This window comes from Crocodylus porosus, unplaced genomic scaffold, assembly GCF_001723895.1.
Source record: "Crocodylus porosus isolate Cpor-Errol unplaced genomic scaffold, CroPor_comp1, whole genome shotgun sequence".
NCBI classification, from domain to species: domain Eukaryota; kingdom Metazoa; phylum Chordata; order Crocodylia; family Crocodylidae; genus Crocodylus; species Crocodylus porosus.
The window spans coordinates 42,415,508-42,432,451 of NW_017728949.1; the positions used below are offsets into that span (position 1 = coordinate 42,415,508).

The 16,944-nt window shown below is 39.4% G+C and overlaps 2 protein-coding genes across 6 annotated transcripts in view; one reads left to right on the top strand and one right to left on the bottom strand.

Moving 5' to 3' along the window:
• Window positions 1–9,929, top strand: part of LOC109322658 (neurabin-1-like) — an 87,272-nt gene extending 77,343 nt beyond the window's left edge. For both annotated transcript variants that reach the window (XM_019553737.1, XM_019553738.1), the window contains 2 exons: window positions 5,302–5,490; window positions 8,299–9,929. In XM_019553737.1, the coding sequence (XP_019409282.1) occupies window positions 5,302–5,490; window positions 8,299–8,466 (357 nt within the window). In that variant the 3' untranslated portion in view covers window positions 8,467–9,929. The remainder of the gene's footprint in view (window positions 1–5,301; window positions 5,491–8,298) is intronic.
• Window positions 1–16,944, bottom strand: part of PDK1 (pyruvate dehydrogenase kinase 1) — a 47,006-nt gene that overhangs the window by 9,208 nt on the left and 20,854 nt on the right. For 3 of the 4 annotated variants that reach the window (XM_019553741.1, XM_019553739.1, XM_019553742.1), the window contains 3 exons: window positions 15,782–15,895; window positions 15,492–15,624; window positions 13,854–14,387 (listed from right to left, as the gene is read on the bottom strand). In XM_019553741.1, coding sequence (XP_019409286.1) covers window positions 14,314–14,387; window positions 15,492–15,624; window positions 15,782–15,895 — 321 coding nt within the window. In that variant the 3' untranslated portion in view covers window positions 13,854–14,313. Of the gene's footprint in view, window positions 1–13,853; window positions 14,388–15,491; window positions 15,625–15,781; window positions 15,896–16,944 lie in introns of those variants that run through there. The other variant, XM_019553740.1, reaches the window with a different exon arrangement.

Sequence of the window (16,944 nt, forward strand, 5' to 3'; positions counted from 1 at the left end):
AATAAAGTAAGTCTTCTAACACGTAATTTTCTTTCATCAGCACAAAATAGCTTCAGTACCAGCATAACTTATTGAATTTGTATGGGTGTCTTGAAGTCATATTTCTAACTGAAAGACTGTCAGACAGTTCCTACCATTGTAAAACACTAATATTTTTTGAAGCTAGTAAATGAAGTTTGTGCTGCTAAAAATTTCATTGAATATAGAATTTTTTAAAATCTTTACGAAGCCCAATATTTCTTGAATAAACTTGATCCCTGATTTTCAGATGGATCTTTCAGCAAACTTCCAGTTCTAGGTTACTGTCAAAAGAGGTCTGTGTACACGCTGTTTGTGCGCAAATGTAATTAAGCAGAATTTGTGACCTAAATTGTACTAGCAAATTGAGTTTTGTGGTTGTTCCTATTTTGCATCTCAGCAAAAAAGGTACCTTTAAACTGCACAGTTTCTTTGCAGTTACCTGAAGTGTCCTTGTGCAGCAGTCAGCAACATTTTCTAGTGTGAGGGGAGAGGGCCAGAATGATCCTATTAGGATCCATCAAGTTGGGTGGGCATTACCACCCAGCTGCTGCTGCCAGTTCTCCCCGCCACGTACTTGTAGTCTGGCACAGCACAAGCTCCTGTATTGCAGAACCCATGCCACTCAACTACAGCGTGGTATGGGCAGAACTCCCGACTGAGTTCTTAGTGAGTTTTTATATGAATTTACTTTAAAACATGTCAGCATTGTCCTGCTTTTCATGTTCCTACTCACTGATGTTGCTATTTGTATAATTGAAGAATCAGTTCCATAAATTACCTATCTTGGTCATTCCTAAAGAGCATTGTAGATATTTAGACCCCTGACTCATTAGCTCCATCACAAGTAGAATTAAGGGAAGGACGGAGAAAATATCTATGCATGTCTCCTGCTCCTCTAAAAAATCTGGAGCAGTTTAAAAGCCAAGGATGAAATACTTTCTAAAGAGAGAAAAATGCACATAACTCCCCTGCAGCTTGGGAAAGGGGAGAAAAAGGGAAATATTCTCTCATAAATACAGAGACCTGAATAGGGTGTATTGCTGAGTTCTTGAGTGACACTAATTATAGGGAAGCCAGCTCTGAATGTTGAGCTAGTGAATGAGCTAGTATGCTGCACAACATGTTTAGGCACTTTCATATTTCCCCAGTTTAGGCACTTTCTAATCTGCTGCTGCAATGAATGGGGCCTCTGCTATCAGCTGATAGATGCATCTAGCCTCATCTTCTGTCTTTGGAAATTTTAGGTTTTCTATCTTTAATCACTTTCCAGAGTCTTAAGAGACAGTTCTCCCAGATCTTCACAAACTTCTCTTGGTTCTGATGTCTGAATCAGCATTTGTCTTTTTCTGCTGGTAGAAATGTTTTTTGTACATCACCCACTGGAAGAGAGCTAGTCACAGGAGGAGCCAGCACACAGCTGCTCCTACCTGTGAAAAGGAGATTTCAGTTAAGGTCCTTAAGCTATAAAAATGAATGTACAGTACCAGTGGGGGGGTTTTATTGAAAAAAATGGCCAATGCCTGACACTGCATATTACAGCGCTAGACGTACCTCAGTTGATTGTGCCCACTAAGCTTAAGTAAAAGAGGGATGACACTTGGAGAGTAGTCAGCTGAGAATTGCGGTGTTCATGGGCCCTCTTCTGTGACACTGCACTTGTATGGGAATGCCTTTAACTGAGCAGAATCCAAGGAAGTATTGTGGTATCTGTCAAACACTTGCATGGCAATAGCAATTCAAAATGGCACGGTAGTTAGAATTCTTTTAAAGTGTTATTACTCATTCTGGTACTATGCTAAGCGAATTTAGGAGAATGGGGATTCTTAAAGAGGACATTCTGTCTACTTTCTCTTAGTGACATGCATCACCTGTAGTGTAAATCTTCTATTAAATTACAAAAAGTCTGTATTCTGTCAGTCTCCTGCCTTACTTTTATTGATAATCAGCTTTAATCCTCTCCAACCATGTTTTGCTTTCCTTATGTGACAAGCAAAGCCTGAAAGTTAAAAGCATGCTAGGATAGCACCCCTCCTTTTTCTTTTCAAGGTTGCCTCTTGAGACTTTTATAGTAAGGACTCAGTTGTTGACACTACTTTCCAGATTACGTAGCTAATTAACAGGCCCAAAGAAAGCAAGCTTAGAATTGAAATGTAGTCTGGCAATTGTAGTTAAAAATATATTCTTAATTGTAAGGAAAGTAACTACCCCATCAGTGCCAAGGGCCTAAGAACTTTGGAGAACCAAAAAAATTAAGTTTCAAGTATGAGATAATTTTGTAAGTTATTGTATATAATAAAGCTGGTAAGTTTTTACATACCGCAGTATGCCAAGTTAATAATATTTAAGGTGAAAAATCAGTTACAATGTATGAGACAGACTAGCCCTCTGGCAACGAAGAGAAAATGGGTCCTGAAAAGCAGATGGGTCTGCCCAGCTGAGAATCCTTAGGACCAAATTCTTACAGTAACCTCCCATCTACTACCCCCAGTATGTGGAGTTTGGGATGGTGAGAATTATGCCGTGGGCCTGACTTGTGGACTCGTTAGTCTGGAGGATGTCTACCATCGGGTGTAAGTTAAAGCAGCTTGGAGACTACCAGTGATCCACCCTAAGAGTTAGGCAGCTCAAAACCATCTGCTCTCTCTTGTTGCAGTAAATGAGTCTGAGTCTCTTTATTAATGAGACCTGTACCTTTTAAAGTACTGATGTCTTGTAATGGCAAAAGTATAATTGTTTTAAAGGCAGTCTAAAATTAATATATTTGCTTTAACTCCCATTTTTAGACGATATTAAATGCATTTTGATATTTAGCTTTGGAAGCATATCTTTTTCTTGCTGTTATTAGAGAGAGATAATAGCAGAATTATCTACCCTACTTGGTACAGGGCAGAAAAATTTAATTCAGACTTGTGTGTTTCACTCTCTGCTAGCAGCTGCTAGTATGATATAAAGAATAAAACTGTCAGCCTCTGAGAAGCTGAAAAACCATTCTGTTTTGCCTCAGGGGACTCAAGGTGCCTATAGACATACAGAGAAGACTTGATTGAGTCTGCTGGAGCATCCTACTTAGTGTGCTGCAGCAGCTTGCACATTTCATGCATTCAGCATCCTTCAAAATAGCGGCAGGGGCCCTTTAACCAAAACTTGCTGAATGACCTTTAGTTAAAGCACTCCACCACCATTTTGAAGCATGGGACACTGAATGTACGAGATGCTGCAGGAACTTTAATTATAGAGTGCCCCTCCCCACCCTCAGAGTATGTGTAAAGACACCCTTCATTGCTCTTCCCTCAGATGTGGTTTGCCTCTCTGCGTACTCATGCAAGACTGAATATGGAAAATGGACTTTAAGTAGATGGGACACGCACTACAATATGGCTTTTGGGTCAACCATGTTGGTTATGCGTAACAGTCATTTATTGGCATGTCTTAAATACAGTTCACTGATCAAAAATATAAATTTGTCAGGTTAACCTATTTTCATAATACTGTAATCAGAGTTTTAATCCCCCGAACCTCAGCTAAAGTTATAATAAAGTTTTGTTTTGATTTCTTAATACCACAGACTTCTGAAAGTTTAGTCTGCTCTATCCCTATTTTGAGTTTCAACATCAGGTCAAGAAATCCCAATTTCAAGTTCCCAGAGATACCATTTTTAAAAACATTTAAAACAGCTTCCTGGTTCCTCTGTAGACTGAGAATTTTTTTTTGTATTTAGTGAAGTAGTAGACTGGGGGTTGGCAATGTTTTTGGGCAAAGTGCCAAAAACACATGTAACCCCAACTTGTAAATTGTTGATGTGCCAGGTGTGGATGGCAGTGGAGCCATGAGAGGCCCTATCCTTGTGGCAGTGCTGTCTGCCCTGAGGCATGCATGTGCCTTCTGCCAGCAGTGAGCTGTGCCAGGGCTCCACAGACCCAAGCACAGCTGCTTGCAGCTGCCTGCTACAGCCAGCCCAGGCACCAGGCAGGCCCCTGCCACCCACTATGGAGCCCAGCTACTCACAGCCCTCATGGCTTCCCCATCATCTGCCCTGAGGCACACATGCCAAGCAAAATGCCTTTGTGTGCTATGCTCTGGCACATGTGTCTGGGGTTACCTACCCCTGTACCAGACTGCTTCAGCAGTAATAGCAGGTTTTCCTCTTGTGATGCTAAGCAGAAATTGAAGAAAAATTCCTGATGTAAAGCCAAGAATTGAGTAGGCTGTTTGAGCAATTGAGGTGTATTTTCACTGGAATAATGCATGGCCTGGTATTACTCAGATAGCCTCTGCTACCTAGCAAATTAAAAATAAAAATCTGGTGTGGCAGGACAAGGTAAGAGAATAAATATGACTTTTGGGAAATACACTACCACTTAGTAATAACAGTTATTAGTTACAGTGGAGAATATATTTGTAACTTTTTGGACATGTCTATACATGCCCCTGACTGCACAGTCCCAGCGGCACGCATTTGTTTTTAGACACTAAATCTCTGTAGAGTCGGCATCACAGTTTGTGCCTGCTGATGCTACGCTGCTGTAGCATCTCATGTAGATGCGCCCATTATTAGAATTGAATAATTTAAAAGTCCTTGTTTGGTTACAAGCGAGAGCAGGTTGGTCAGTCTCATTGTCTTAGATGTTTGTGCACTCTCCCAAATTACCATGTAATATGGCCAGATTGCCACATGATTCTGTTTAGGCACAGTATAGAAAGAGCAGAATTATCATTCTGTCTCAGGATTGTGCTCCCTTAAATGAGCAAGTTGCTCAGTGCTTGGCAACAAATTGCCTGGATTTAAGCCAGTGTTTTGATGTTTCATGACAATTCAGTTTCTCAGAGGCAAAACTAAAATGTCTTACAAATGTTTGTCCTGCCTGTGTTCGTGGTGAATTTTGTCGTCTGAGTTGTTGTGATAACTTTATATTTCTTACAATGTCTTGGATTTAAAGAGGACTGACTACAAAGTCTGCTGCCCATCAGAATGCAAGTGAAAATGTTAAAGTTTTATAGAAAGAAATACAGAAAGTATTTAGAAAGATTTTATAAGAACTATTTAATGTTAAAACTTGTGGCGAAAGACAGTTTCAAAGAAATGTTAATTTTAAAGCTGAGAATTCTTCATATAAAATATTCTTCATATAAATTATTCCTTTTGGATTTTTGTTTGATAAAAGTGCACTGAAAAATATGCACTTTATTACCTCAGAAAGTTGATAACTTAACTTTATACAGTCAAGGAGGGAAAAAGTTTATCATCTTAAATTATTCACTGTAACTTTCTTGATTGGTTAGGCACTTGATGATGAATTTGCAACAACAGGGAAACAAAATCAGTGGCAGAGTAGACCCATTTCTGAGTGGACAACCCAACAAGTATGTCATTGGTTGATGGGAATGAACATGGAGCAATATATTTCAGAGTTCACAGCAATGAATATAGATGGGCAGCAGCTGATGCAGCTAGACAGTGATAAGTTGAAGGTAAGTGCTTTTTTAAATTTAAAAATGTCTGTTACTTGACTGCTAGTTCAGAGATGCATTTTTTTTTTAAATAGAGAAACTTAGCCTTTCCTTATTTGAGCACTGGCAACATTTTAAGGGGCATAGCAGTTATTTCTGTGTTCTTGGTTTAGCTTCAGAATGTGTAGAATCAAACATCATTTAATGAATGGCATTAAACTAAAGGATATTGAAATTAAAAGGATTAGTTATGACAGAATAAAAGAGCAAAATAAAACATTTCTTCAATGGCAGTGCAGTAAAACTCAAAGAAAGCAACTGGTGCCCAAAAAGGCAATTCCCTTACTATACTGTCTGTAACAGGATGCAGGTGACTCAAGTACCTAACACAGCAGGCTTTAGTTAGTTCTAGAAATCTGACTTCCACCCAGATCTCTACCTCTTTTTTGGAAATTCAGTTCCTTATTCCTAAAACCTTTTCTACTTTCAGATGTGGCCACTATTTTGAGAAGTGTATTTCTAAGAATCTGCCTTTTTACAGAACCCTCTCAATGCCTAGCTTTTAAACCTCTGCAAATCATCCAGGTGCTATTTTGAGAAGGCTATTCTGCCTCCAAAAACTGTAACTTTGTATCTCTTGCTACTAGTTTTCACCTTGTACACTTTTCATTCAGGCCATCAGACTGTTTTTTCTAGGTTAGCAAGATGTTACACTAAATTAGGATATTGGATAAAGTGCAGCCAGAATTATGGCTGCGTATACATGTTCCAGGGGAATGGGGAGGCGCATTTTAATTAGAACAGTTCCCAGAAAGCTGCTCTAACCAAAACACTGCATCACGCATATTAAGCCCTCACATTTGCTGATGCTGCAGTAACTCTGGAGTGTTCTAATTAAAACAGGAAGCAGATTGGATTAATCAGTTCTGCTACAAGGCATTCTAATTAGAACACCAAGGAGCATGTGTATAGGCAGCCCCAGGGCTCCTACACATTCAGGGAGACTGCTCCAATGGCACTGTAGTTACAGCACATCTGAGCAGACTCAATCAAGTCTCCTGGAGTGTGGTAATTATCACACTCCCACAGATTCCAGCATCACGTGTATCAGCGTCCCCATGCTGAAGAATAGCGGCAGGGTGCTTTAAGCTAAAGCTGGTTCAATGACCTTTAGTACAAAGTGCCCCACTACTACTTTTCAGCTCAGGGACGCTGATACACATGACACTCTGGGCACTTTTAATTAGCATAGGTCTCAGAGCTACACTAATTAAAGTACCTCTCCCACCCCCTACCTTCCCCCACTGCCTGCAGGAGCATGTCTATAAAATGCCCCTAGTGACTAATAGATGGATTGGAATGTCTGGTAATAAAGAAAAATAAATGTTTAATTTCTCTTTAAAATGCACCTGTTTTTTTAAATAGATTTATAACACTAAATTTTCTTTAATGTGGTATGAGGATGCTTCTTTGAATGGTAGAGAATGAAGCTTGTTAGTAACTCATCAGCTATATCTATTTATCTGATATGAGGAAATGGTAATGTTGGTGGTTGAAGCAGTTGTTTATATGGTATTCTATTAGGAGTTCAACAGCTATAAAACAGTAGCTCTGTTTGTGAATTGAAATCAGATATTGCCATCTGCTGATCAAAAATTGAACTGCATTTTTAATGACTACTAATTTGTTATATTATTAAAAGAAAATAGAAACTAACAAATTAGTGCTTTTAAGTTAAAATTATGGAAGACATTTTAGTCTCGCTGTATCTTTTTAATAGTGTATTATTGTTCTTACTACTTAAAAAAAGGATTGTATTGAATCCAGTTTGGCTCTCCATTTAGATACAAACCAAAAACACATAACAATGTTTTTATGAATTTATTTTAAATTCCCATGACAGCTTTTTAAACAATGGACTGGAATGGGCTAAAGCATCAGAATCCAAAACAGAATTACCAACAATGTAAAAATTTAGTTAGTGCTGAGAAATGCAAAAAGTAAACAGGCAAGATGAGAATTTTAAATGACAGATTCTAATTCGTTCTTGATGATTGCCTGTATCATGGTGCTGCTGCTTCAATCAGTATAGTGTCTTCCTGGGCAAGCAGGATTTTAATTTCGTGCTTTAAAAAAAGACAAAAGATAGTTTGTTGGGAAGCTGGCAGGAAGCTTTCAGCCAGCCCTTTATCATACAGAACCAAGAGGACACAGATATTTTTTTCCTTGATGTTCTTAAACAACCCTTTCAACTTTAGATGGGATGACTTAGGGATATTTGCATGGTGTTTTGAGGGGCTTTTCCCCCCATCAGTTTAAATAGTATTATTACATTTTCAGCTGATTTGAACCTCCGTCAATAGTATGGGACTTAGGATTTCACTAAGTTATTTCTTTCCTTTTATTTTCATTGATAGATATTTTTTTCTAAAACACTAAATACTGCAAATGATTGATCTGAGCTCAGCCATGTTGCTGGTGAAGGAGGTGGGGAATTAATACTCATGTTACTGTGGTTAGTATATACCAAATACTGCAGGATCATTGGAGTCAACAGAAAATTTTAAACAGGCTTTCAACTTTGTCATATCTTAGAATCTCTACTACTCTATTAAGTAATACTTAAATATTTATAGCAAAGTAAGAGCAGTTTGCCCTCCAGTTTACTATTAAAACACAAATGCTATGTTCACAGATTTACATCCTTTGCTCCCCTGTAAAGAACTGGACAATTTCTTGAAGTTTTTTCAGTATTTTCCTAAACAGATTAGTGTTTTAGATGTTGGTTTTATGTTGGAAAACAATAATGATATCCATTTTCTCCTAAAGGCTTTGGGAGTTTCCAGTCAAAATGACCGATCCATGATAAAGAAAAAAATTAAGGATATTAAAAAAACGCAAGAAAAACTGGAAAAACAGAAGGAAAAAGTTCAAAAGCGAGAGAGAGAAGTTCGCAAGAGTGGCAGGGTGGTAGCCACTGTAGAATCAAGCTGCTAAAATGATTTAGTTTTATTTTAGCAGACTGTTGAAGTAGTACAGCAAATTTGTATATAATTGTACAATTGAGGGGAAAGAGTAAAAGTGCAACAGTTTAACATGATAGGTTTTTATTTACCTTTTTAATTTCTTTAGTCCCTCCCCATTACATGTTCCATTAAAACAAAGTAATAATTTCAATATTTTTTATATCTAGTTGTTTCTGCCTGTACTAATAGACAGTAACTTAACTTCCTGCCTTAAGTACTGTTTGTGCGTCTGTCCAATCTGTAAAAACACCATACACTCTGAAATATTCATTGGAATTCAGAAAAGAATTGGGATACGACATGTAAAGAAATATGCTATAATATGTTACTACTCTGGCATTTGACTTAAAGTATAAATAGCATGTTGAATCTGACAGAGGGACAACAGAAAAATCCTGCCACCAAATTCAGTCTACAACAGTCTGCTGTTTCTGTTGCCACTAAAGTTGTATAGTGAAAAATTAAGTTTAAGAAAACAGTAGTGTCAAATTAATTTAAACAGAGCATGTATTTCAAAGTATTCTCTTTAAAAATCTTTATTTTCCCAGTCATAGTCCTTTTTTTTTTTTTTAATTCAAAATCTACTGTGGTAATGCAATGAATTTTTTTTTTTTTTTTTTTTAACTTCACGTGTTGCAACTTTTACTGAGAAGTATTCAGAAATAAGGAGTTTTCACAAACTATTTGTGTTAAGCATAACACTAAGTCCTCTCTGCAAGCTACATGATAGGGTGGTGGAACAAGGTTTAAACAGATAAATAAAAAGATCAATTTTTTATGTATTTTTCCTAAGTAATACATAGTTTTATAGTTTTATGCTATGAATAAGATCAGTTTGCAATGTGTGTATTTCTCTTTTCTACTCAGTATAAGATTTGGGGACCAAATTTATATATTTGCTAATTTTAAACAATACTGTTTCCAGACTTCAAATTCTCAGATGAGCTTTGTAGGAAAAACTATCAATGAAGCACTGGGTTTTGGTATCGTATTTAATTGTTCGATTGTAGACTATAGAACGTTTGGTTGGTTTTTTTTAAAGGAGGATTTGATTCCTGAAATAGTTTAGAACATGATTGGATGTGTTTTTGTGTAATGGCATATGTTCTAGAAATATTACATAAGCAATTCCCTAATTAGATTTTGTTTCACAAAAATAATGGAGTAAAAGTGCTAATTCCATCGTGGAATAGAAGTTATAAATCTAGAATTACTGAAATTAAAAAATTAGAATTCCAGTTACATGGACCAAGTTCTCCTTTAAATATATGATTAATGTTTTTTCATTTTTAATCAAATGAATGACTACCATCTGACATTCAGTGTTTTTGTAATATGTATGGAAAATTACCTCTTCTCCATTCTGAGAAAGGACCATATGGAAATCTACCTGCACACCACTCGCTTCCAAAATAAAGTTTTAAAAAATTGGTCTTATATGTTTCTACTAAATGGCTTTTCTGTGTTTTTAGTTCTGTATTTTAACTAAGACAATTGTTTTTTCTTTGCCAAGGTTTAACTCCTCTAGAGTAGTTAATTATAGGTAGATGCACTCATGTCCAGCGTTTCAGTGATCAAAGGTGGAACAGCTGTACTGTTGAAAAAGGGAAAGCTTGGTCAGAGTTTGAGTGGGGAGAGGCTATTTGTCCCATAGCTACACCCCTTATGGCTGTTTTTGGTAGGTGCACAGAATGAAGTGGTTTGGAAGAGAATTGACTGATGTGTTGTGTTTGGGAGCTGAAAGTTTCACAGAGCCTGATATGTGTTCATCACCTCTGAGGACCTTGTCCGACACTACCTCATTTGCAAATTTCAAAAGTTTGTCTTTGCAGTGCTTTAACAGTTAAACCCCTGGGGCCAGTATGTTCATCATATATTTACCTATCTTGACTGCATTGTCTTAAGGGTCCTTTGAAAGAAAACGTCTGTCACTGACAAAAAAAAAGTTAATATCATGAGCTGTTATAATCAGGATTCCAGGTTTTCTGTTTCCCACAGAAAAACAGAATAAAAACACAGATTTCTCATTTTAGCAGAGAAACCCACAGATCTTGCAGTTTTGCAACAGGCATGTGTATAAGCAGGCTGGCAGAGAGCAGAAGGAAGATGGCCGAGGAGGGCACACCATGTGCATGGGGAACAGCTTCTGCAGGTAAGTGGCAGGAGGAATTGAGGCCCCCATAGGGAGGGAGGAAATTGGGCCTGCTGCCCAGCCAGGCAGTGTGTAAGGTTTGGGGCTCAGGGCTGCAAGCAGCTTGGCCCCTCCCCCCAGATGGTTCCCTGCTGCTACACGGGAGGCTGTGCGCAGGGCATCCCCTGCACACACAGCTGGCACGTGGCAGCGCAGGGTTGTGACCCTCACTGCAGCTGTGCATGTAGAAGACATGTTGTCAGGGCAGTGCAGAACTCAGAGGTAAGGACCGCCCCCACCTGGCCCTGCTCGGCCCTGCAGTGCAGGGTTGCACCCACCAGGCTATGGAGGCCCCAGGGGATGGCAGCAGGAACCTGAGCCTGCAGCAGACAGCACACCCTGCCCCATACACGGGTATGGGGCATGGGTTTCCCCCTCCTCCCCAGGAGTGTGCACAGTGGTGGGGAACTGCCCCCCTCCAAGCTTGTAGCAGGCAGGCAGCAAAGGAGAAGCCAGGCTCGCTCTGCTCCACTGCACTGGCTGCTGCCCCCTGGCAGCTGGAGGCCACCTCCGGCGGGGCTGGGAGGGCAGGGGCTGCGTATGGGGGCAAGGGGTACCAGCAAGGCTGTGGGAATGGAGTGAGGGGCACGAGCAGGTTGGGGGGGGGTAGGTTAGAGAGAGCCTTTCATTTTAATAATGGATTTTAGGGGGTTTATCAGAACATTTGTTATCTTTTTTAATTGGGGAAAACCAGGATCCCTGGTTGTAATGAATAATGGAAAGAGAGAGATGTTGGTAGGCTGGTGTCCCATAATTTCTATTCCCAAGCTCCCAAAGAAATCAACTTGTGTTTTAATAAACTGCATTAACTGTTGAACAAATTGATTGCTTCATTCCAAGGTATTGCATTAAAAGTTTGGTTTCATCACACACACAAATTAATTTCACAATGCAAGATTAACAAGTCTGAAACAGGGCTGAATCCCAGCACTTCAGTGAAGTGTCCATTTCCTCTTGCTACTTCTAACCAGCCTGCAGCAGTGAGTGAATCCTTTCAGTACAATAAAGAATAATGTACAAAAATCTACTGCTTAATTAAAACTCAACTCATGACCAGAAGTAAATGCAACAAAATGAAGATTACAGTAATTTTTATTTCCACTATAATCATGACAGGGGAAAACAACTGAAATATCCACATATGAAAGTTGATTTAAGGCCCTGCTTTTTTACTTCAGTAATGCAAACTCAAGCTCCTACATAGCAGGGATGTAAGCAAAGATTTCAGTTTCTGTAACCCCATATACTCGTATATGTGCTGGACAGATAGTCCTAAGAGGCAAACTGTAATACTCTAACCTTTAAAAATATATCTTGCATTTTTTCTTAAATGCTACTCAAGTCAGGTCAATTAATTCTTGAATCATGACATCTGTCTTAACATTTTCAGAACTAGTATAAAATGTGTGTTCAGCCTTAAAATGTATACTTCATTTTTTTTAAGTTATCCTTTTAAGCTTTAAGGTTGTCAAAAGTAACAGGTACAAAATACTTCTTTTAAATTTTACAAATGTTGGGCCCCAATTGCATCTTTCTGGCTGTGTGCTTTCTTGCATAGCCCTAATGGGTGCTTATACGCATGCTCTGGGAGGCAGGGCAGGAGTCTTTAATTAGAGCAGCACTGAATAAGCTTTAGGTAAAGTGGCCCCACCACCATTTTTGAGTACAAGGATGCTGCTCCACAAGACACTGGAAGCTGTTGTGGTAATTATCACACTACAGCAGACTCAATCAAGTCTGAGACAGCACCTCAGAACAGCCTTGTATTGGGCATTAATTTGAGCAGGAAACAGGCTTTACACTTGGTCTCAGAGATACCGCTACAATGAAAAGGCATTAATGCCTCAAACACTCCACCTCTCACATCATGGTAAGGGAGATTGGTCTTGCTAAAGCAACAAAAGCCATCTAACACAGCACTAGCCTACAACGTTACAGTTCCAGCTGCTTCTCTGAGGTGTACAACAAGAAATCCAGTGATTGGGATCAGACAGACCAACATGTGTCACCCTCCTCTAACCTATCCTGAGCCAAGAGGGTGTTAACAACTGAATAAATTTGAACATTTCAACTCAGCACCCCAGACTAATAGTTTGGATTCAAGCAGGGGTCTACAACTTAAGGTGGATCATCTGCATCTTCCTAACAGTACACCAATACCCCATTAGTCTGTCACATCTGGCCCAGATTCCATGTTCCTCATTTTACTAGTAGCTGACTAATCCCTTGGTGCTGGCTCTTGCAGTGGAGGGGGTAGTCTTTACATTATTCAACTCCATGTCAAGGACTGCTCTCCCCTCCACACTGCAGCCTCTGCTCGCTAAATTGAATTGTCCCTTGCTATGTCTTTCAGAGGAGACTGCTTTTGGGTGGGCAAGGGGTAGAGATCAGCCAACTTGCACAGAGCAAAAACAACCAGGCCACAGCAGGAGATGGGCAGCCCACAGAGCAAAGCTGAGTCTCAAGAAATAGTCTATGGTAAAGTTCCCAGCCCCTGAGCTAGATCACTTGAGGTAACAAGTTGGAATTTTAAGCAAGTGTTTTCCTGCATCCTCCTGAAAGCTTCCAGAATGAGGATTCAGTGAAAGTATGTATAGAACCCAGAGATGCAATATGAACCAAGCAGCAAGGAAACTACTGACCTTGTCATAGCCCTCAGAAGTTGATTCATTCTTCCTCCCCACAGTCTAATACGTTGTTTGTTTCAATAATATCCTTTTACTTGCCTGGAGGACAAGTTCTGCTTGCCTTATGACCAGAATAAGACCAGAAGTTCTGGGTACTAGGTATGTTTTGACATATCAATACACAAGTTTTCTTGAATTCTTTAAGTGCTCCTGAGAAGGTTAACATATTTCAGTAACATACACAGCTGTCACATTCATTACACTAATTTGTTTCATAAGATTGGTCATAATGAGCTCATGTACACACCACGATTTTTGCCCTTTCATGCGCTGCAACTGCTTGTCTGTTTGCATGAGTGGAATTTCCCAACACTTCAGAAGTCTTTCTTGTGCATTAAACTAAAACTCCTTGGATGTAGTTTAGTTTGGCTCGCTGGAAATTAAAGCATCACATCCAGATTTGTTGCATGCAAACACAAGGGTACTCAAAGATATGTAATGAGCCTTTATCCACCAGATGGCACTGCAACTTTTTTTTTCTTATAGTTCACCCCTTTAAATTGCTTTTGCTTTCAAAGTGTCTCTGCTTTTTAAAAGTAACACACCTCGGATGTAGTTTTTTTTTCTCTCTGTGTGTGTGTGCGTGTGTGTGGTTTGCCAGCTCCCTGCTTCTACAGCTGTGGCAGGGATGGGCACTGGGTGAGTTGGGGCGGGGGGAGGGTGTCCCACGCTGGCAGGGCAGCAGTGGAGCACTGGACGAGGTCCTGCTCTCCTGTGGTGCTGGCCAGGGACCCGGCTTAATTCTTTTGAAAACCTAATTTATGTAAACACAGATGCAACACTCCAAAATTAACAAGTTTAAATTTTATAAACCTGTTTAATTTAATGAAGATTAAAACCTGTGGTGTATACAGGCGCCCAATGTGGCCATTCAAATAGTCAAACAGTCATACCAGAAGAACTGGTACTACATACCTGAGATGATTATCAGTGGCTACTGCTATGCTTTTTCTTCTTTACAAAAATCCAATTTAGAGTTGTAATTTCCAGAGTTGAGATATAAGTGTATCCAAGCTGCAAACAGGTATACCCAGAGAGTAGTTTAGCTTATAGGTGCTACTTTGACAAAACGAATGTTTCTGCTACTTCTGCCATATGTAAAATTTATGTTCAGATAGCTACAGAAATCAGTGAAACACATGATTTTCTACTGAAATTGCTATATTAAATACAAAAAAAATTGTTAAATTTTACTAAATTCAGGTTCACAACTTATTCAGGCTCACTGGATAGAAGGTGCTATGTAAGTGCAAAAATTATAGCATATTCCATAAATTTATTAAAAACTTTAGTTTGGTGGTCCCCAAGGCATGGTTACAGGCAACATATTATCCATGAAGCCTTTCACCAGTACTCTCAGCCACAGGAAGTTAAAAAGAATAAAAACAGGTTGAGAGAAAGAATAAGCAAAGTATATTGCCAGCAGTAGCATAGGCACGCAACCAGACACCCATGGCATGGGGGCAGCAACAACTTCCACTTGCCATTGCAATTGCAACCTCATAGATGCCAGTAGCAGCCACTTTTTTCTTGGCCCTTCCCTCGACATCAAGTGTACACAATGGTTGCCCCACTTCAGTTACATCACTGATTGCCTCCAATATGTTACTTGCCCAGTATTGTCACCCATGGGCCAGTGAAACTTGGGGACCACTGCTTACACACTTTTGTTTCATACATCAGTATTCACATCACTTAAGAACTTCATTCAGTAGTACATAATAAAATGAAAGATCTTCTCTGACCAGTTTTCACCTAATGGAAACATTATTAATTATGAATTGTACAATTCAAACCAGGTGTGCAAGTAACCAGGTGTGCAAGTAGTAGATTTGGTCCTCCCAAAACCTACAAAATCCTGCTCCCCAGTTTTAGCTACTGAAGTCAATTGAAGGTACCAGGAGGAGCAAATGAAGTGTGCACTTAGTTAGCTAATTTGACAAAAGCAAATCTAATTCCTTAAAACAGTTGTGACAAATTCTTGAATTCAACTTTGTATTATCGCATACTAAAAATGATCTTCATATACCAAATATGGTTCAAATACTTGATATAAGCCAGCTGTGTACAGTCCCTTGAAAACAAAGGTATGTTTATTTTTTCCAGACAACTATATACTTCGGAAAGTGGTCATGTCCTTCGGTTCACTGCTTGGCACACACCAGTCATCTGCTTCATGGTTTGCCTTATAATGTTTCCAAGCTGATTTATTATACACAGGGAGCCTTTCAATTGATTCTGTTGACAAAGCCTATAAACAAGAGGAGAATACAGAGCTCAGAATAATTTCCAGAGCTAATATTAGGCATTCTAGTTTAATTAGTGAAACAATGATGCCATTTGGTTGCCACAAAAAGATATGGCAAAGAAATTTACTACAATTAAATAGGTAAAGTGGTAAACTCTACCTTTATGTAGACAACCGCATCTGTACCATAACCTTCAAAGGAATACAGCTTCAGATCTCCTTGGAAGTACTGTGCATACAGACGTGATATGGGCAAACCATAACCAAACCCAGCCTGATAAGAGACAGACAAATGTAAGTGTGCTGTAACCATATCATCATCACCACACTTTGTTTTGTTGAGCTGTTAGGGTAATAGGCAATAACTGCACTTTCTAAATTTGGGGAAGGCAGGAGAACAGCAGTCAGACTAAAACATGTTGCTTGATGCATGTTGGCATGTGAGAGAAATAAATCACTCTTAGGGGATCAGTAAAGTAAGGAATCCAAATCTGAAGCAATAGTTTTCTCCCATACATCCAGAAGTTTCCCTCTTGTCATACTCATCCACCCAAAAAAGCACCTTTTTAGGAAAGGGATGTAGATGTTTGAGACTAGGTGCAGTGAAACCATTCTTACTTCTTTGGCAACTGGCAATACTGTATTTCTTGCATACCATAATATAGCATACGCCTGCACGATGTAATATGCACCTTGTTTTTGAAAGGCAGCATACAGAAAATAAAATCTTTTCTTGTAGTAACTGAGTAGCAGCAAGTACAGGGCTTAGCCTGCTGCCAGCCCCACGTCAGATGCAGCCCACAGACTAACCCTGCACACCAGGTCCAGCCATGGACTGACCCTGTGCACCAGCATGCAACTCCCCACAGGTCCAGCAACTCTGTCCAAGCAACTCCCCACAGATCCAGAAATCTGGTGACAGGAGGGACAACAGCATTAATTGCTGCATCTCCTGGAGCCACCTCCTGGTCTCCCAGAGCCACAATTACTGCTACCACCACTGCTCTGCTGCCATATTTCTGGATCTACAGGGATAAATATTTCTGGCATATAATGTGCACCCCAATTTCTACCAGCTGGTTCTAATGAAAAGGTGTGAACTTTTCAAATTACTTGCAGTTAACCAAGAAAAAGAAAACAGTACCAGAATGACCATTGTGCTTCACATCAAGCAGCCTGCAGATACCCCTTTGAGAACTGATCTGCAGCATGGCTGTATATCCCTATCAAATAGTAGATTCCTCCTCTACACCTGTACCTTGGGATGCCACTAATCTTGAAATAAGGAACTTAACCAACAGATGTTTTATGACCATCTGTAAC